Genomic DNA, 21,243 nt, shown 5'->3' with positions numbered 1-21,243 from the left:
GTGTTAGGAAAGCCATCAATCTCTTTTAGTGAATTTCTACGTGTTATGGAACTGGTCATGATTGTACAGATTGGTATTGTTGCAACATTGAATGATTTTGCCAGACACCTCTTTGAGATATTTAGATTTCATTGAAACAGATATGGAAATCAAAACTGTGACCTACAAGTACAAGTACAAGACTCTCTGTCTACTTTACGGACTACCCTGTCACCAACCATCTCCAAAAACTGCAAAGGTCACTACAGAGATTAATTCCAGAGTGGGAGAACAACCAGCTGGCAGGATGCATACATTTGCCAGATCCGATCAATGGTACCACATAAATATCTGCTGCTCCAAAGTCACATAAATACCAGTGCTTCCAGTCTGCCTGTATGCCCTTTTGAAGCAGCGAACTGGGATTTGTCAAGTCAAATTATTAGCAAAGGTCAGGAGATGTAGAACATTTTCAAGATACCCACAGAATCAATCTACAGCTTTGTTACAAAAAGGTTTTAATCTAGATGCAAAAAGCACAATGTGATTATGTTATGGCTGGCGTGGTGAAATGGGACGTGTATGGAAATACAAATATGAACGTCTCCGGGGAAACACTTGTCGCACTTGCACAAAGCTCTCCAACAGATGTTGAGTGCCCTGCTAAGTGCATATCAGTTAACTCCATGATGACATCACCCAATGTTTTAGGACAGTAAAAAATGCATTACCCGGCACCCACCCCAAAAATACAGCATCTTCTTTCTGGCAATGGATCTGAATGACACATGGTTGATATGCTTGAAATATCCATCAGGATGCCAAATTACATGTATTCATCAGACTACTGGTGTCATGGACTTATGTCCTGGAAGAGTCCTACAAAATCCATATTTAAATCAGACTAAACCTTCTAGTTTGAGCGTAGTGGATGTCAGTGTTTATCAGCAGTGGTTTTCAAGTTTAACACACAGCGGCTGAATCAGTACAGCTGGTGCTAACAAACTAAAAGGTGGCTTTGAGTAAATTCACAGTTAAATAATGTCACATTACTAATGTCTGTTGTTGTCTTATGGACTCATCTCCTTTGTTTTTGATCACTACATTCAAATATAATATACATTCATTTCTCAGAAAGAGGTTTCCCCTAATTCACAATTTATTAATGTATTAACAATGATTTAGGTAGTTCAGATGAACTCTGTTGCTTTAATTTTATAACAGCCCACCTCACATTAAATTTACTGTAAGAAAAAGTCAGTGGTCTGCACATGTTTTATTGTCTTCATGCACATAATTACGAACAAATTGTGCTAGTGAAAATAATCAGATCCATTTGGCTGTCTCACCATTGTTTTTTGTCGTCACCTGTTTCCCACATCTTGAATTATTTACGTCTAACTTCAAGCTCTGTGCCCTTAATAGATCGGTAAAAATGTCTGTCAAGACCTAAATAAGAAATAACAGTCCTTGTTCTCAGCACAGAATAAAGAGCAGTATGTTCTCTCATGATGCAAAAATGTCCAAAATCCGGCAAGAACCTCAGAGCGATGTTATATGCTTGGAGTGAAGAGGAGGATGAGCTGCAGGAGCCATGATGGCCAACCTGCCATTCTCCATCTCTGCTGTTTTTAACAAAAGCTTTTCTCTCCCTCCTCCCTCTCTCCCTCCCTCCTCCTGGCCTGAGGGGCTGCTCCTGGCCCCCCAGACGCTTACAGACAGATGTCCTTGGTAGAGCAGAACACGCTCTGCTTGACGTCACAAGCAGCTAGGGGGCTGTGAAGGAAGCTAAAGGGCTCTGTGCCCTGCAAAGACCACAGTATAAAAGCCAGACCATGGGTTTTTGAGTTGGCCTGTCTCTTACCCTCCCCCTAGCCAGCTTTGGTCCAACAAGACACAGCAGGGAGCTTCTCAGTATATAGACATGACATATGCCACCTTGGTGAAGGCTTTCATTTCCCCATACATTTTAAATAAGGGTTGGTAGCTCCAGTGGAAATCAAATCCCTTGTCATGGCTCTAACCTTTGTACTGCTAATCTATAGGCTGAGCTAAATTCATATGCATACATAATGATAGGAAACCTAGCTATGGTCAAACGCTGAGGGGAGCCTTCTCAAGAGACTGCTGCACTGAACGTTGCACTTTCTGCATTTTATAAAACCTACACTTAAGAATACTAGCTAACTCCGCTGGTGTGGACAATATTTACATTAGCACAGTGTTAAATTAGCACAAGTAATATTAGTATTCAGGCTTGAAGGATGTCACTCACTGTATAAACTACACTACTGTACAACCAGAAACTTCAAAGCATCTCTCTGCTGTCAGGTACATTAGGAGCAGGACAGACAGGTCTGGTATCACAGGACATTGATATGCTACCAGCTCCGCATAAGGCAGCATCAATGACAGACTGTGAAGTAGATAACTGATAGTGTAATTACAACAATGCCAGTTCGGGTCCGACCAGGACATTTATTTCATGTTGTTTCCCCACATTTGCTGTCACTTTCTTTCTCTCTGTCAGCTATCAAACAAAGGAAAAATTCCCCCAAAGACAGTAGCAGTGGATTTTAGGCCATGGACAAAAAGCATGATGTACAAAAAAGGCAGTTCTGATAATGCCACACAGGTTGTCATGTTGACATGTTGGCCTGTTGGTCCACACGGTCATATATTTTGGGCTGCATGCAAACTGTTAGCATACATGTGGGCAATTTTTGGGCAAAATTTTTTTTTGATGATTTCAAACATTTATTCAGATAATCAATTGATTAAGCTAAAGCCAGAAAATTCAGAGGAATATTTAACACTTTATTAGGTTTTAGTCATGCTAAAAGCAATGTTGGCCTGTTGGCTAGTCCACCACTTAATAACTTAATACAGACATTCATGGTACCAATGGGATAAATCCTTATGACTTTGCTGATCCTCTGACTTTTCTTCTAGCACCACCATCAGTTCATCCAACACTTTGGTTTAGGACCAAATACCTGCAAAACTAATTACAATATCAGTTTTGTGCTAATTAATTAAGGTTAGCGTGCTAACATTAATAATGTTAGCATGTTAATATGCTAACATTAACTAAGGCTTAAACTACGATGTTGACCATGACAAACAATATACCTGGTTATCATCATCATGTTACCATGCCGACATTAGCTGCGTGCAGCCTCACAGAGCTTGTAGCATGCCTGTGGACTCGTGTTTTCATATTAATTGTACTTCATTCACTATTTGATGACTTAGAACTAGACACAAAAGAAGCAAATATGCATAAAAAATAACAATGATTAACCTCAACAAAATGTCTTAGTTTGAGTGTAACTTAAGATCAAATGTCTGTGTAGAAATGTTTGATGAATGATGCCCAGTGGCCCACGTTCCTTTGTGTAAGTTTCCTACTACTAAACATGAGTGTGTGTTGACATTTTACGTGCTTTATGCATGTCTGTTACCCATGGACCTCATTCACCTGACACCCACATGGCCGGCATTATGAGAACATCTGTGAGCTGCATCTTGAGGCCTTTCTTCATGTGAAGTGCCTGGCAGTTAGTTCGCTGCAGGGTGAAGAGCCATTTGCACTAACCAATCAGGTTTCACTTCTCCATCTGCACTCAGATGCTACAAAGAGATGAGTTCAGCCTCAACCTGCTAATGCAGGCAAGTCTTTGTGTTAAGACTGGATAGAGACATGTATGACTTCATCAGTAGAACACAGTAATTACATATGGCAGTGTCCCTCAAGCTCATATATTGAATATTGAATTAATGTATAAAAATATATGGGCAGTGTGTGCATGATGTTAAGTGCTGTACTGAGAGCTGTCATGTCTATAAAGGGCAGTTAGTTGCACTGTATTGTCTATTGTATTAATATATGGTATATAGTTGTTTCAAGCCATATGTACCAGTATTGACAATTTTCCTAATGTAAATCAATTTGTGTTTGCACTATTGCACTGATACCACCCATCTTCAATAACAGATAATAAATCAATCGATATTTAAAAAGTGTATAAAAGAGACAAAAATGCTCTGAAATTCTGTTTCATCACCTTTTTCAACACATAAATCTCCAAAAAATATTTCAGTAAGTCTGTTTGTGATTGTATTATTTTACCTACGGAGATTAATTCAAAATACATGCACGAGCTAATAGTCTTGGCTCAGAGTACTCCATTTCCTCTGAAGCTGTGTATGTCAGAAGTGTTTCCAGGGCCAAGGACCAATTATTCAGAGCCCTCAGCCGTCCCTGGAGCTAAGGTCATTATATGAGTGTCACTATCATGACCCTATGGTTCCTCTTCATCTGCAACTTATTTGCAAGAATTAAACCGTGCATGGGGAGACTGTGTAAAATATGTGGATAAATTGAATGCGTCTAAAAGACTCTACGCCTCTCCTTCAGAGTGAGTATCATTTTTATAAATAATAACATTTGCGCTTCACATTTTGGCAGGGAACAGTGTTTAATGAAGGAGCCAGAAATCAGTGTTAAGCAGATTCTGACGGTGTCACACCGGAGCGACAGGGGGAGAGTGGTGATCATTAAAAATACTGCTTATCTAAGGGAAAATTTCCTACTTTAAATGTTCTCTCGCTTTGTCTCATTCTATGCTGCCGTGCTTCGTCTAGCAGTCTTCTCTCTCTCTGTTTCTCTCTTTTTTTTAACATTTAGATTCGCCGCTCGTCACCTTCTATTGATCACACCTAATTTGCATCCAGGAAAAGATGAGAACTCAGATATTCACACTCCGAGAGAGGACGATCTCAATGATTTATTCATTTCCAAATCAAAAAAAAAAAGGAGTGAAAGGAAGGTAGATGAGAAGGGGAATCTTCATAGGCAGCAGGCGACTAGCAGGCTCTGAGGCTGGGCTCCTCTTCCCCACACCGCCCCCAGGCACATGGTGTGCAAGTCCTCCTAATTAACAAGGTGAATCATGCTGCCGCTCTCTAATTAGCCAACATGACAATCTAATGGAAACATGCAGGCCGAGCTGGCACACTTAGCATCACCTCACAAAGACCCTCACTACTGTCCTTCCCATATGAATTCCACAAAAATGACACCTCAGATTTTAGATGAAAAAAATGGGGTAGAGTGGTTCAGGGAAGTGTGTTTTTGGGAGAGGTCAGAAGGGAGAAGTTGGCTGGTGAGGGTGAGATTTTTTTTCTTCTTCTCTGTTATCCTCCGTGTGCATGGTGTTTGTTGCCTAATTGAAACATGTCCTGCCTCCTGCCTCCCTCTCACTTATATCCCAGGCACAGGAGGCTGGCACCTCGCCACCAGCATAGCTCAGCATGCCCAATTCCCCTGTCGCTCGAGTCCCAAGGAGTGCTCCAGCTCACAAAGAGAAAAGTGAACCTACAGGCTTGTACAGCGAGGAGAACGAGTCGCTATCTCCCTCTGAGGCAAAAAAATCTCCTTTTTTTTGTTGTTTTCCTTCTCATTACAGCACTTTGTAATATTCGAAAACACACAGGAACACCAAAGGTACTTTTAAAGCCCGCTTCTTCTTTTTTTTTCTTGTAATATGTCTTGAGGTGAAGAAAAAAACTGAAGTTGAGACTACCGACAACAAAGCAACAAATAAAAATAGGGTTACAGTGTACTGTTTAGTAGCCTGCACATCTTGAGGACCTACAAAACAGACCTTTCTTAAGTGATAATTAAATTCACATCAACATCTTGTATCATTTTCTGAAACATTAAAATCTAATTGAAATTATATTGAATAAAAGGACACCTGCTAAACTAAAGCAAAACCTAATTTGTAAAAAAAAAAAGAAAAAAAAAAAAAGGGAAACAGTGAAGTACATGAGCATAACGTTCTTCTAATCACACTCGTGCTTGTTGACCATAAATGCTGCTGCTCTACATCTATAAGGTATTGTGTATCAGTGAGGCCAGAAGACAAGAATATAACAACTATGAAGTGGGACACACAAAACAGCAGGAATTCTCTTTGAAAGTCAGCACAGAAAAGGGAGAGAACGTGGAGGAGGGTCGCAGGCTTTTGCCCCGGGGCCAGCCTAATGGGGGAGAGCGCCTCTTTGAGCAGAGTAGTTTGTGGAGGGCCAGAGGATGAAAGCCTATGAACTTGCAGATATAACTGGCCTAATAAAAACTAAGGGTCTGCTACATTGTCCTCTGACACACAAGAGCCTCTCCTCTCTGGAGAAGTGTGAGGCTCTGGCTGTCGGGGCTGAAAGTGTGGGTGGATTCCAGTCTCTCAGTGACCTGGTCACTTGTGGAGGATGCCTAGCCAATCAAGAAACACGTATGTGTGCATTAAGGCCTGGTGCATACTGGCTGAGCAAAGGGATTGTGATTTAAATAACATGTACATTAATGTGAACAATTCTGTATTATGTGAGCAGCGTGGCTTAATATGCTTAATTTGATCAGGGTTGTGCATATGTCACATGAATATTAGTCTAATTTGATTCATAGGATTTAACATACAGTATATGTCCGTACAGCAAGGAAGGACGTATAACTGCAGGCTTTTAATTGGAGCCATGAAAGGTTCAAAGTTGAGCTTGTGCAGAATTAATTCGGTGGAGGTTCAAGACATTTCAAGCAATGCTGCTGCATCAAAATGGGCAAAAAAAAAAAATCTCAATGCCTGAAGAAGAAAAATATTTGAGGAAAATTATTCTAACAAAAACCTCTGAGAATCCCATTGGACAGCTCTCGGTTACACACAAGTCTTCTGGAATCACTCTGAGCAAGAAGTGGAGTGTTGCTGCAAGGGAATGGTAATGTGGAGGAATGGGAAAAGAATAGAGAGGAGAGGAGAGGAGCAGAGAGGAGAGGAGAGCATGGACTCCCTCACACATCATCTAAAGGTCTGGCAGTGATTGGGCTATCAGTTGGAGACAGACTGTGTTAACTATTTTTTAACCTTTATTTATCCAGGGAAGCTTGACTACGCTCCTCGCTGCTTTCTAGCAACATGGTGTTACACTCACTCACGCCACGGACTCGTCCTGTTGACTCAGGCTGAGAGAATGTGAATCAAATACTGAAAATGTGCATGTTCAGTTTTAGCACTTGGTCACTTGCTGTGGTGTTACTTTCCCTCTCCGCTCACCTGCAGTGCTGTCTCATCTCAACCAAAAGTGATCTCATGTTTTTATGTCTCTTGATTGTTTTATATTGGTTTTCAAAAAATGCATTTACCATAAATCATTTCTGAATAATTTATAGTTTTCAAGACATTACATTGGGGGGACTGGGGCCTCAAACATCTTGGCATTAAAGCGAGGTTAATGTCATACTGTTACGAAGAAACCTAAAAGAGGCCCCCTGGTGGCTCAGGGGTTAAGACACTGACCATGAACCACAGCCTCTCTGGTTCATGTCTAGGTGTCATTCTTTATCTCTCTCTCTCTCTCTCTCTCTCTCTCTCAACTTCACATTTCCTGTAGATTAGAATACCTCACTTAAAACTGTGGGTGATGTCACATCAATTTAATTTTAATCTCAATCAGTAATTTCAAAATACTTGCTGTAGTAAAGATAAATGAAAAATATTTAACATGTAAAATAAAGGCACCTTCCACTTTTGGCCAAAAAATATTCATAACACCAATAATCAGGAAGCTACTGAGAAAACTCACCATAAATCTCACCACTATTTCCAATTAGTAGTTGCTCTGGAGAGTTCAGTCATACAGTATCACATGATCTTCAAAGCGGACCTTGTGGTTTGATTGTTTTCTCTACTGCTGTTTACAAGCTCAAGAATGAACTTCAAATCTCCGTTTGAAAGTTGTTTTCATATGAATTTGTGTAAATTATATATTCTATAAATAAATGTGGTTCTAAATTCATTCATAATATATATATATTTTTTTTAAGTCAGAGGGGGGAGAGGTAGAAAATAACACAACCAGTGACACTGCCCATCACAACAGTGAGCGAAGTGTCAGCTCTGATGTTACTTTAGCTTAACTAAGGTGGTGAATATATCAGATTCATATTGTCCTCACTGTACTTGTCCTTGTTCACCTGTAGCTGTGCATCTGTAGAATCATCTGCTTCCCAAAGTGGGTTTTTTAATGTTTGTGACGTCAAACTGATTTGTCCAATTAGCACCACAGTGGGACTTGGGAGCGCACAGTGCTTAAGCAATAGTATATGATTAACCAGCCCACATGAACTGTGCCATACGGTGGAAATATTAGTGGTATTGGCACGACATGGTTTGCTTCTGCAGCTGAACAGACCCTAACAGGAGCTTTTGGCCAGATTTTGGCCAGCTGTAGTAACCAATTTGTCTTTCCCCTCTTCTCTCACCCCTCTTCTCCTGCCCTCTCTCCACTCCTCTTCCTCCAGTTCACTCGTTTCCTGCGTCCACTTGTGCCTGCAGACGCAGCTGCGATGATGAATCTGTGGCTGCAGTGTGTCTGTGTGTCTGACATTGTGATGTATCTCCACTGGCCTTAACTCCCTCTCTATCTCTCTCTCCCTCTCCTCTTCCTCCTCCCCCCTCAAGTCTCCTTTTCTCTCCATCTCTTTGTCTCTGTCTCTCTGTCTCATTCCCTCTGTCTCTCTCTCTCTCATTCTCTCACTCTCAATGATTAGGCATTGCCTGGCCTCCTGCCTCAGTGATGGAACAGACAGAACACACAGACCCACCACTAACAACAACAACAAACAGGAACTGAGCTCCGCGATTTGCCCATTGATTTTCACTGGGGGCATTTCTGAAATAGCCCATCTGACCTTTCGGCCAAATGGTAGTGAATGGAGGAAACAGAGGCACTAGACTGCTCTGCCTCTCTCACGTGAAACCTCTGCCAGCGACCATCTGACCAGTAGGTTGCTGGTGCAAATAGAAATACACAATTAGAGGCCTGGCAAAATAAATGTACAAGGCTAAACGACCTGCTGGAGACACCTAGAGCCTACAATGTTCATTATACCCCAAAATACTGAGTAAAACAGTGCACTGATGATTTTGGTATTCCTGGTAACATTGTAGGTCAGATCTAGAGAAAAGGCAGTGGAATCATTAAATATGATTTTAAAAAGATTGTTTCGCCTCGGTAGCACAAACTCAGCTCTGTAAACTTAATGGCCATGTGTTTGCTAGATTGTGAGATATTTTGTGACCAAAGCTAACATCTCGGCCTGAGGGTGGAACAAGCAGAAAGCTCATGGATTGTCCAAAACGAAAAGGGTTCATCCAGTAGGGAGCGTGAATGTGTTCAATAAACGGCACAGCAATCTGCTTTCTCATGTTTCAAGTGGAAGTTTTGGCCTGATGGTGGCACTAGAGCAGGCGATTCAGTGAGGTGTGCCTCTCTGGGGGGGGGGGTTAGGATGAAAGGAACCGGTGCATGACAGTGTTCAAAACTTAATTGATTATTGTGGGCTGGTCACTGATTTGGCCTGGTTATTAACAGGGTCAGCAGTTGGAGCAGTGTCTATGGCACACAGCTCATGGGGGATGTTATGGTAACACTTACCACTTCACCGCTGCAGTTTGCATTAAAAGCTGTACTCCTTGTCGAAGTTATGATTCAATCATATCTGATGATTAATGGGAGTTACTTTTTCCAAAGATACCATATCTGTGATGTCTGATGCAAATGAACATCTACAAATCTGCTCAGAAATCACAGGAAAAGAAAGTTCCTTATAACTCCAGAACTTGCCTGAGAATCATCACAGTTTTAAATTTTTGTTTGGTATCAAAGTAATCCAGTGATATTCACATCCATGTAGTGCTAATAGCTTATTTGGCATATTTTACAGCATTTAGTGTCACTGCACTATATATAACACTGGATCCCAGTGTTATATTGACTCTGGGTTCCACCACCCACTCATTTTAGATTATGAGGTAAAAATCTATTCAACCAAACTTGATCTTATATATATATTTTTCCAACCTGTCCTTATTGTCACCATGTTCATGTTTATGGACTGTGAAAAGGTAAGAACTAATAATACTGTTATGCTATCAGGCTAAAGGAGAGCCTCTAAGCAATGCTAGTGATTTAGCCATTCAGGCACCTGCGATGTAGCCTGTGTGGAACTACAGGGTGTGAGCGATATCACCGTCACAGAGCAAAACACTTTCACCGACTAAAACCTGGGTATGATGAAGGATTGTGGCTACACATAGGAAGTTTGATTCCTCCTCTGTTGCTCCTCTGAGGTTTCTCCCCTCTTTTGTGTAGTTTTTCTAAATCCAGTGGTTTAAAGATGAAGGTGTTGCATCTTGTGCAGACTGTAAAGCCCTTTGAGGCAGAGGCTTTATTTTGGGTTATGTAAATGAAATTGCTTTGACTTGACATTCAACCTGAGCTTGACGGTTCATACCATTTATTTGCTGCTTATCTGTTAATTCCTGATCATCGGCCTTCGCACTAGACTCCGGTCTGCAGCGGCATTTTCACAACACACTGCACCTGCCTTTTTAAAAACAAATCATGCACCAGCCCAATTTACACGCCGACACTTAGCTCAAGTATATAACACGCTGTAATTCCTTCTCTCCAAAATGGTGATTGTTTGGTGGTGGTGGTTGTTTTGTGTGTGTGTGTGTGCATATGTATGTATATGTGTGTGTGTGTGTGTGTGTGTGTGTGTGTGTGTGTGTGTGTGTGTGTGTGTGTGTGTGTGTGTGTGTGTGTGTGTGTGTGTGTGTCTGTGTGTGCATGATCAGGGACAGGGGCTTAAAGAGAGGCTGGCTCCTCTGCCCGTCGCCTGGAAGAGTAGCTCGGGCTCATTATCCTGATGAAATTTGCGCAGATGTGTGAGCTGCCGACAGACTCTGCAGTGACACAAACAGCCAGCTCTGTCCCCTTGAGCCAGTCAGGTGATGAAAACTGGAGAGGCACGGGGGCTGAGAAACGACGGCCATTAAGCAAAAAAGAAAGAGGTGAGGGAGGGTGGAAGCGGGGTGTTGTGTGTGTGTGTGGGGGGGGGGGGCAGTTAAGGGGCTGGGAGTCTTCCTTATCTCTATCTAGTGGGAGAAAGCATTACATAAAGTAACAACTTCCAAACCACCTTCTTAAAATTCCAGATGAAAATGAAAATGTGCATACGTGCAACACTGCGTCTCCTCACGAGGCGCTAATCTGGCCGTATCCAGATGACGAGCGGTCTGCCACTTAACAGGGAGGAGATCCACTTTGATCACATGGCCCCTGGGGCAAACCTATCGCGCTGCCTATTACGCTGCTTCATTTGCATATGTGGGGCTTATGGGTAGGCTGCGATCTAGTGTGAATGTTTTAAACTGCGGCAGGGCTCACTGTTGCTAGAAAGAAATGTCCAGGAGAGACGCAGGGGAAAAGACAGAACGCTGCCAGTAGCCAGAGGTAAGAGAGAGTCCACTCGTCACTTGAGGGGTCACGAGTTCAACACCACAGACTGTTGAAGAAAATCCTGCCCACAAAACAATTCTCAGTTGCCCTTGAGCAAGGCATTTACAGTGTACACCTAAATATAGAGGTCCACATTAAAAGACAGTGGTTGCACTGGGAAGCTGTCAGGCGGAAAACTGAAGAACTGTGTGAGTATAAATTACGGTGTTGGTGAGAAAAGTGCATACGTGCTCAGTAAACTTTACCTGCATGAATAAATTTAATAAGAGAGCAAGTGACTCCTTAAGTTGTACATCAGCAACAACAACAACAACAACAGGTGAATGGTGCCTGTTTTATCCTCCTGCCTATACAGACAACTCTATGGAAGCTCCACGCAATCCTCTTGATCCTTGTTGCGAGCCAAGGACTAAAAGCACCCAGTGAAGTTATTCTGGAGTAAACAAAGAAAAAAAAAAACACAAATGCAATCTTCCGCTGTGACAGAACTATTTTGTTTGCGTAAACAACATTAACCAACCACTGAAAGAAGAGTGGTCTACTTTCTGAAATCCACCGGGAATTTTATTATATACAAAGACCCGCTCTTGAAATAAGGAAGATGTAGCACCGCACAACCAAAAGAAGTCAGTTGAAACATTCCCCAGTTTGCAACGCAGCGTGTTGTGCCTTGGCCTATTACTTGGAAAAAGGAAATAACTCTTTTTATGCCTTTGTACTTAGCATTAGTAAAAGTTAATGTGGAGCATGGACTGGTACGTCTGAAACCCTTATTCACCATACAGTTTTATAAGTGAACATCATGTATTTCTGCAGGTGGACTCATTTACATAGAGAAATAAACAGAAAATATATTTTTTATCTCTTTTAAACCACAAGGAGGTTGAGAGATCATACTTTTGTGTTACAACAAAATTAAAACAAATGTGAATCTAAGATAAGACACCAATGAGCCGAAAGTGACTGAGATGAGAAGGAATGATACAACAGTTAGTCAAAATTCAAACTGGTGTGAGATGAAGAGGCTGAAATTGACGGAGAAAAAAAAAAAAAAGAAAAGAAGAGGGTGGAGGAAATGCAGAGTCTCTTTCGTTCACAGAAAATAATTTTCCACACACGGGCATCAATCGGTGCGAATAATTCCTCAAACTTTTTTAAGTCCGACTTTAAATGGCATTACATATGTAGTGAGGCATGAAAAATTAATACGCTGGAGTCGGGGAAATGTCAAGGGTAATGATCTCCGCAGCAGCTTACCTCCTTAGCTTTCTGTTTCAGTCGAGCTTGCTCTGGGTCCTCTTGCCTGGAGCGACTCTGTGGAGTAAAGGGGAGGGGGAAACACAGGTTAACAGCTGGTTTAAGGAGCCCACCCCACCACCACCACCTACCCACCCCCCACTCTACTCATCTGTTGCTGCTGCAGCAAAAATAGTGCAAAATGGGAACAGGATACAGAGGTGTCAAGGACATCGTATTTGAATTCAGAGAAGTGCAATGGAGCGCCCCCCGGGGGGCAGTGGCCTTTAAACCCGCTCCAAATCCAGCCCTAAATAAGCCGCTGGAGGGGGATTCTAATCAAAAGAGGTTATTAAAAATTCTGCACGAGCCAGCACACACGCACACACACACAGTCACACACACACACACACACACACACACACACACACACACACACACACAGACACTCACAGGGCAAAGGATGTTGGTGAGTATCAGTGGCAGTGGCTTAGTGTGTGTGTGTGTGTCACTGTGAGCCAGTGTAGCTATCCAATGCTGTGCGTGTCTGTGTGTGTGCATGTCCCCGGCGTAACAACACAGCACTTCTATTTTAATCAGCAGCCAAGATCTGGGTGGATGTACTTGTCCCTGGGAATCCTTCACCACACGGCCAAATGTACATGTACGGCTGACCACTGCAGGCAATACGGGCAGATTATGTTTCTGCACACTAACTGGATGCAGTTAGTTATTTTGTGAGTTTGGACATAATCTGTGTAGTTATATTTTGGCTGGATTAGTCAAAATTAGGTCAGGTCCATGAAAACCTTCCTAATATTTTTGTGCAAACAAATAATCATGGTTCTCTTCTAAATCGCCATTCAAAAGGTGAAACAATTGTGAATGGATTATGCAATAAAATGTCTATTGAATATATTTTACAGTACAGTCTGTTCATGATATAGTTATAAATCTATTTTAGTTTCATAAATAATTTTTTACTTCTAATACCACATCAGTCAGATCAGGTGCTGCGCCTCCCTCCAAAGCTGGACACCCCACTCCCACCTCAACCCCATACGTCCCTGTCTCTCCTTCCTCTCTTCATCTTCTCCATCTTAAGCACCAAGAGCTGCTCTTCCTAGCCTTCCTGCTAATTGGCTTTAAATATATCAGGCGGTTCACGTACTGGTCGGTATCTCAACTACGACTAATGTGTTTGCCCTCCGGTCGGCCGGAGCATCCCTCAAGACTTGAGTCATATTTTAAATGGACGGCATAGAGGAGGGGAGGGATTGTTGTGAAGGGGAGGAGGAGGAGAGGAGACGGGGGTGGAGAGGATTATTTTTTGTGGGTTTCTTATTCAAGAGGTCAAATTAGCTGGCGCTCGAGCGGCAGAGAGGCAGGCAGGGAGGTGGGTGGCGGCAGGACGGAGGAGTGGGAGGGGTTGGTACAGATGGACTGTTTACAAAGGGCAGCGGTGCCACTGGCATGCTTTACATCTCCTCTGTCAGCTGCCCTGGTTTTCCCACTTACAGAGGGGAGAAGAGGAGAAGAGGACTGGGTGGGACATGCTGACAAGCTTTGTTGGGTTTGGGAGTTATTTTGTGATGACGAGCTGTAATTTTTTTATTTTTTTTTTCTACCTCGACCAGTTGTGTCTACTTTTACTTTGCTTTTCTTACATATCCCAGAATGACTTATGAAAACCACCAGAGGGTTGTACTTGTTTCATTTAGCTGTGGGTTGTATGTGGAAAGAGTAAAGTCAACTTGAATATTCTGTCAATATATTCTCCTGCATATTGAGTCCAGTGGGTGAGACCTGTTATTCCTCTTGCAGTAATCACACGCACATCTATAAATATGGTTATTCTCATTTGCTTTATAATGAAAAATACAATAAAATTAATATGAACGAAATGAATAACCATGAAAGAGCCAATGTCAAGCCTTACTTTACTCCTGTTTTTACACGAGAGCAGGGGAGTCATATATCGAGAAAAAACGAGAAAAGCCATTTATGCAATATGTCTCCTGGCTGCATAACATTACAGCGTTCTGAGGCTTATAATGTATTCAGTGATGGATTCCTCCCTGTATGGTCGTTGAACATTGGTCAAAAATGGAGGGTGCAAATAAAAAGGTCAATTTTTTTGCCTTTTTGGAGCTGTTTTTAAAGAATGAATGCCAAAATATGACGTTTAGGGTTTGGACAGTTGGCAGTTGGAGTAAGAGAAACAGAAAAAGTGTGACTGAACAACAAAAAAATTGACCAATGATGCATCCAAGGTTACATCATTAGTAAGTGCTCGTTTAAATCAGCCTGTGATACTGAGAGGGATTAGAGCCATAAACAGATGAACATACATGTGTCCGTACAATAATGAACAACGAATCAGCATGCAGTGTTGTAGAAACATTACTAGCTTGTTGTCCGGCAGTGTGTTGTTGTAGTAAATTTAGCGATCAACAGGCAAAAATTGGCTTTCCAAACTTCTCCTTGAACTGAAACGCCACGACAATAAGAGCCAAAAAGCCACAGACACGGCTCTGAGGTGAAGTCAAACTATCCTCATGCAGGCCAAATAGCCCCGGGGTCAGCTCTTCCTACACAAACTTGGCGATATTTGCAAAAGTTCTCCGCTAATCCTGTTAATGAGGAGAGCTCTTCACAGTTTAAAAGTTACACTGTTCAAACATGTAGAAGTAAAAACTGACAGAGAGGATCTAAAAGCTGAACTATCCCTTTTTTTTACAACACACTTTACGGTGTCGTTTCCTGCTGAGGCAATGTCTTTTTTTTTTTTTTTTCACAACCAGCAGTGAGGCTATCTGGTCTCTCCTAACAGAAAAAACAGACAGGTCATGAGGTCTGGTGGCCAGTGTTCATCAACTAGAGGATTTTCTAATATCCTGCATGGCAGGACTGGAGCGTAATAATGCAATTAAGACGCTGAGGTGTGCTGCAATGAGAATCTTTACTGTGGGACATTGGCTCCATTCAAAATTAATTAAATTAACCTAGCTTTCTGCTAATGTTGCACCGTGGGGCATTTTCATTTACAAAAGATTCTCTCTCTCTCTCTTTTTTTTTTTTTTTTGGTCTGTGGTGATCTTTCCAAATTTGAAGACCTCTTTTCACTGATAAACAAATGTCTCTACACGCACACAGGACCGAGTTAGAGTAGTGGACAGGTAACAATGCAAGGACCGTATTTGAAATAAGTAGTTTTAATACCATCTTAGAATGTTTGTGCAGGTATTCACTTTCTATATGGTTTATTTTATTGTGTCAAGTTATTATGAGCTTTGTGCACCAATGATCAATCTATAAATGTATAGTATTTTGCAAAGAACAGAGGGTCAGTGTATAAGCTACACCCTCTACACTGGAGATTATTACTATCATATCATTTCATGTGATTTACACTTGAGTTTCAGCTGAAAGTGTAAATAACAATCTACCACAAAAAGCTCATGAAATGGAGCCAGGAGAAAGAAATCACCATGAATTTTGAGGACTGTAGATTAATATTAGATATGGACCTTACTCTATTACAGACGTTTTAAATAATTCTCTGACTTGGCGGTGGATGTTAGCAGCTGGTAACTGTTGAAATGATGACCGACAATTACATTTCTCTCATTTCCTAACTAATTACAAGTCCATAAAATAACTTTCACCATCACTCAGGATGCAGTGAAAAAGCACTGCTTGTAGTTACGACTGTGTTTGAAGTGACGGAGCTCATCAGCATGTAGTGCGCGGCCCTCTTCCCCCACATCCACGCAACTTCAGCAAAACTGCATGTGTTGATTAAGTGATGATTTCTTTTTGTATTCTGACTGCCACCTTAATCTGTGCCATCGGCAATTTTAAATGTATTTTTGCAACAGCTTTGGTGCTAAAGAGTTATTGCTGTAGTAATATTTGAGTTGTACATTCAGCAGTGCAGCAGGTATTATGAGCATTTTTCCTTGGCCTTTCTATTCATAAAGTTTAAACTAAGCAGCTATCTCTGCTCATAATGACTAATGCAGTTTGTTCTAAACAAATCTCTGTTACTGCAGCTGGAAAAATGCAATTTTCCTGGTAAGAGTCTACTTAATACCAGATGTTTAGAGCAATATTATGTAAAAGCTGTATATACTGGTAGATAGATAGATAGATAGATAGATAGATAGATAGATAGATAGATAGATAGATAGATAGATAGAGAAATCACATGCTGGCTTTTCTGACACTCTGACAAATCTGTGCTCTTTTTAAAACGGATGCTCTGTTTCACCTGAGCTGTCAAGGCTTGTGAAAGAGGGATGTTTTGTAGGTTGTACGTGGCGCTGTGTGTGTGTGTGTGTGTGTGTGTGTGTGTGGCAGGTGCATGAGGGTTGCGTAGTGTGCGGGGTCCCCCACCCGCCCTCCTCCTCCTCCTCCTCCTCCTCCTCCTCCTCGTTGTGTCCGGGGAGGAAGAGCCAGGACAGAGGAGCCCTGGGGCCAGGAGCCTGGGAGGACACAGGGAGGTCACTTCATCCACTGGTGTCACACTCTAATTCATCTGTCAGGGCCTGCGCAGGAGCAACATGCACACACATATACACACACCAATACACAAGCACACACTGTTGCATTGGGACATAACAACTCTCTCTCTCTCTCTCTCTCTCTCTCTCACACACAAACACACAAACACACACACACACACACATAGCAGGATGGCGAGGTGACAATAACTTACTTTAGCGGCTTTCAACAGGATCTCTCTCTCCTGCTCGTCCTTCCTCTGCTTCTCGATTCTCTCCAGCTGCTCGAAGAAGCGGAGCTGAGAGCGAACGTCTGCAGACTGCTCGTAGCATTCATCGTCCTGACAGGCAGATAGAGAGAACATCACTGCAACGGTAACAGCTGGGAAAAAAAAAATCAGAGTCCCATTCGGTGACCGCTTCCGACGCTTCGGCCACAAATATTAGAACTTTAAGAAAGCCATCAGTCCATCTACACACAGTGAACGATCTCAACAGTAAAAGAAAAATTTCATCACCTATTGTAAACAAACTGCTACTGGTGATCTAGATGATCTGTTTGACCAAAGGAGGATAAGAACAGAGCATGGTAGTTAGATATTTGTCGAACATCAATGGCAGAAAATTGAGAAAGTCATAGAATTAAGAAATCTACTTTGACAGGATAAAACATGTCTCCACCAATCACCGAATAATTCAATAATTAGAGTCCACCCCTAAAACAGTAGTTATTGCTACACGTTAAGGGGCTCTCACAATAGCAGTGAATAGTAGATGAATAATCAGTTCTGATACGACTGTTGTTCCACAGTCAAGTCCACAACTAGTGATTATTTCAATTATCGATTAATCCGTGAATTTTATTTGATTAATCGATCCATCTTTAACTCTATTATGTGTCAGAAAATTGCCAATTGCCAATCACAGCTTGTCATTTTGCCAAAATGATTGGGCTCTGTTTCAAATCCTTTCAAATCCCTTACACAGCCAACAGCCTTTACCCCAGAGATATTAAATTTGTCATGACACAAAACATAGAAAATCATCTCCATCTTCACATTAGAAAAACTGTAGAGTTTTTTAGCCAATGTCCTTGAAAAATGACTTAGATGATTCATCGATTGTAGAATTGCGGCAGATCAATTTTTTGTTGATTGGCTAACAGATGAATCATTTCAGCACTGGTCCACATTGAATGTAAGTCCTGTGTTGGAAACATGGTCATGCCAAACAGAGCAGCCACTGAGCTAAGAGGAGACGCAACACAAGACAGAGAGGAGAGAAAGCCGGACAGATGGAGAGCAAACTGCCAAAAAAGTTTTATGAGACTTGTGTGATAGTAATTAAGTGTGCTTCATGGGAAGATGCATGAAGTGGTCTTCATTATAATTTTACTTGCAGTTTGCAATTTTTAATGACTTTAATATAGTAAAAGTTTAAATACATTTTTCTGATTCTAAATCAATAAAACATGTCAAGAGTAGGTTGAACTGATTGTGCGCACTGGTTGAAATTACGGCGATACTATCCTCTAACGCAGAGCTGTTACTTTGGGCTGGCGAAACAACACATTGTTTAAATCAGTCACACAAAAGCGCAGTGGACGGCCGCCATTAAAATCTATGGTTACTATCATGGATTACAATAAATAAGTCAGGCATGCCCTGCCGATAAACCTTAAAATATTGTCATGGTTAAACAAAGAATCCAAACTTTCGGATACAGTTGAAGTGGAGCAGCAGCAGACAGAACACGTCAACAGACGACAACACACAAACTTTTTCTATTTACAGACGACGCTTCTCTTTGCATTGGAGCATCACCTCCCACTTGGGAAAAAGGAAAGGCAAGTGTAACAACAACTTTTGTAGGTCATCAAAAGTTAATAGGATAATTGCTTATTTCACATGTTTGTGTGCGTACGTCTGTACATCTCCTGTGCAGATCTGTTCTCCTCTTGCACTTGGTTTCTATATCACTCTCTCTTCCATCTGTGTGTGTGTCAGGTCTGTGTGCGTGTGTGTGTGTGTGTGTTTCCATGAGTGGATGAACAGAGCTGGGTGGCACAGAGCACAAAGACACATCAGAGGAGGCTCATCGCCAGCACCCCTCCAACCCCCCTCTTTCTCTCTCTCTCTCATCCAGTCTCCCTCCTCTTTGTTGCAGCGCTGAGCCTGCACTCTTGCCGTAGCTCCTGCCGCCGCTGCCGAAGCCCGGTTGCTCTTTAAGGCCGCTTCGTCTTTTGGTCTTTTCTCTTTTTTTTTTCTTTTTTTCGCTGATGTCAACAGAGTGACTTCACAGAGCTTCATGCCTCTCTCACACACACCTCATTTACAAAACCACAAAAAAGGAAAAGAACGAACAGAAAGAAGAAGAAGCACAAAACAAGATGGGGACAACTGTAGCCATGCTCTTCCTCCCTGCTCCTCATCCTCCCGCCTTGGCGTCAGGAAAAAACACATTTTCAAAGTTTCCCCCCAGTTCTCCCAACAATGTCAAGATTTAGGCTTGTAGTTGAGATGGGTTTACGCTTTAATGTACACCAATTAAATGCGGTTATATAGTTACATTCAAGAGCGACGAGAGATAAAGCGACCAATAATGAGAAAAGTGTGCAGGTGTACACAGACGCAAAGTTTTGACTGACTGACTGAAAAAGTCTGAGCTCACCTGTTTATCAACTTCAGGGTAAAGACAATTTCTCATATTAACTTTTATGTGTTTATGTTATTTGTAAACGCACATTTTTTGCTTGTGAGTTTATGTGTGGGAGAGAAAGCGCGTTTCATGCCGCTGTGTGTCTGTGTGTGTGGATGTGGGGAGCAATTCATGTGTGTCCATAATTGAGTTTATGTGTTTATGTGTGTGTGTGCTTCAGTGTCCCCGATGAAGTTTCTTTCCCATCTCGTCTGATTTAATATCCCCTCAGAGTCTTTAATCCAATGTTTATTGTATATTTTGTTACATAAATATCTGTCCATGTATGTAAACAGCTGCCCGGGTTCAAGCCACACATTTAACATAATAACAGATTCATAACTAAACTTTGACATCATCTAGTTTGCTTCATCCCAAAGTACAGGGCACATATAATGTGATTCTGTTACTGTTACTTATTGATACTGATATTTATCAATTTCTTTCAACAGTACTTCATAGTAATGTGCCATCTCTCCTGCCCTTTTTATGAATAATTCATGTTTACAAAAATAAGCATGTTGGCTTTCTCTGGGATGATTCTCCAGGATTTTGAAGTAGGAACACACATTTTGTGTGTGTTTTAACTGATGTCAATAGTGTTTCTTTATAAAAAAAAGTTAATAATTATAGATTTGTTTGATATGATCCAATCAATTCAAGTTATTTTGCATGCAACCCACACGGCCTGTCCCACAGTATCCCGCCACTGCAGATTTCACTCCCCATTCTTTTCAGTGAGAAACAGAGCAAGAGGTTTCCACTGCTGCTCACAAACTGACCCTGTCTTGTTTGCTCCGCACCAAATTCAACCGGAGCGAAATTTGACCTGCAAAATTGCGCGCTCTCTGATGCCCACCCAGTTTGAGAGGGAGGTGGTGATTGACCCCTCATTATGGAAATACTGATAGTTTATGTTGTCGATTACATTACTACATAGCAAAATAGTAGAAGGAGTAGAGAAGTGGATGCTGATTAGCAGCAGTGAGTTCAAGGGGAAAGACCTGGTCAGACCAGCATTTCAATTCTTTCCAGTTCCAGTGGAATTGCCACAGTTAGTGGATTCACTTGCAGAGGCGAAGTAAATCCATGTGAATTTTTTTGCATCTAGTTCAACTTGGGTGAACAAAAAATTGCACCATTGACCTGCCATTACCTTCTGCTGGAGTACAAGGCGCGGCCTGTTTGCTTACACAATGAGAATTTTGAATTCATACAGATGGCTGCAGATCTAATATTTAATGTTTTATCAGGCTTGATCAAAAAAGAGAGTGATAGCCCTGGTGTGTGAGTGTCAGCTTTATGTTAGTTAACAGGTTAACATAAAGCTCAGTGAGTTACAATAAAAAACTGATTGGAAATAGATTGGGTTTAAGATAATCAATAAGAATAAATTACAAAAAAGGCATAGATTGACTTTTACACTGGTGTTTTGTGTGTAGGGGCATGTGTGTGTGAATTC

The 21,243-nt window shown here is 41.6% G+C and overlaps 1 protein-coding gene across 1 annotated transcript in view; it reads right to left on the bottom strand.

Moving 5' to 3' along the window:
* LOC111219206 (transcription initiation factor TFIID subunit 4-like) overlaps nt 1-21,243 on the bottom strand; it is an 81,625-nt gene that overhangs the window by 24,651 nt on the left and 35,731 nt on the right. Inside the window, exons 13-14 of the mRNA XM_022741822.1 lie at nt 17,300-17,425; nt 12,601-12,657 (exon numbers count right to left, since the gene is read on the bottom strand). Coding sequence (XP_022597543.1) covers nt 12,601-12,657; nt 17,300-17,425 — 183 coding nt within the window. The remainder of the gene's footprint in view (nt 1-12,600; nt 12,658-17,299; nt 17,426-21,243) is intronic.

Source organism: Seriola dumerili, unplaced genomic scaffold, assembly GCF_002260705.1.
Source record: "Seriola dumerili isolate Sdu_G_001 unplaced genomic scaffold, Sdu_1.0 BDQW01000003.1, whole genome shotgun sequence".
Lineage (NCBI taxonomy): Eukaryota > Metazoa > Chordata > Actinopteri > Carangiformes > Carangidae > Seriola > Seriola dumerili.
This window is presented reverse-complemented; position numbering and strand designations above follow the sequence as displayed.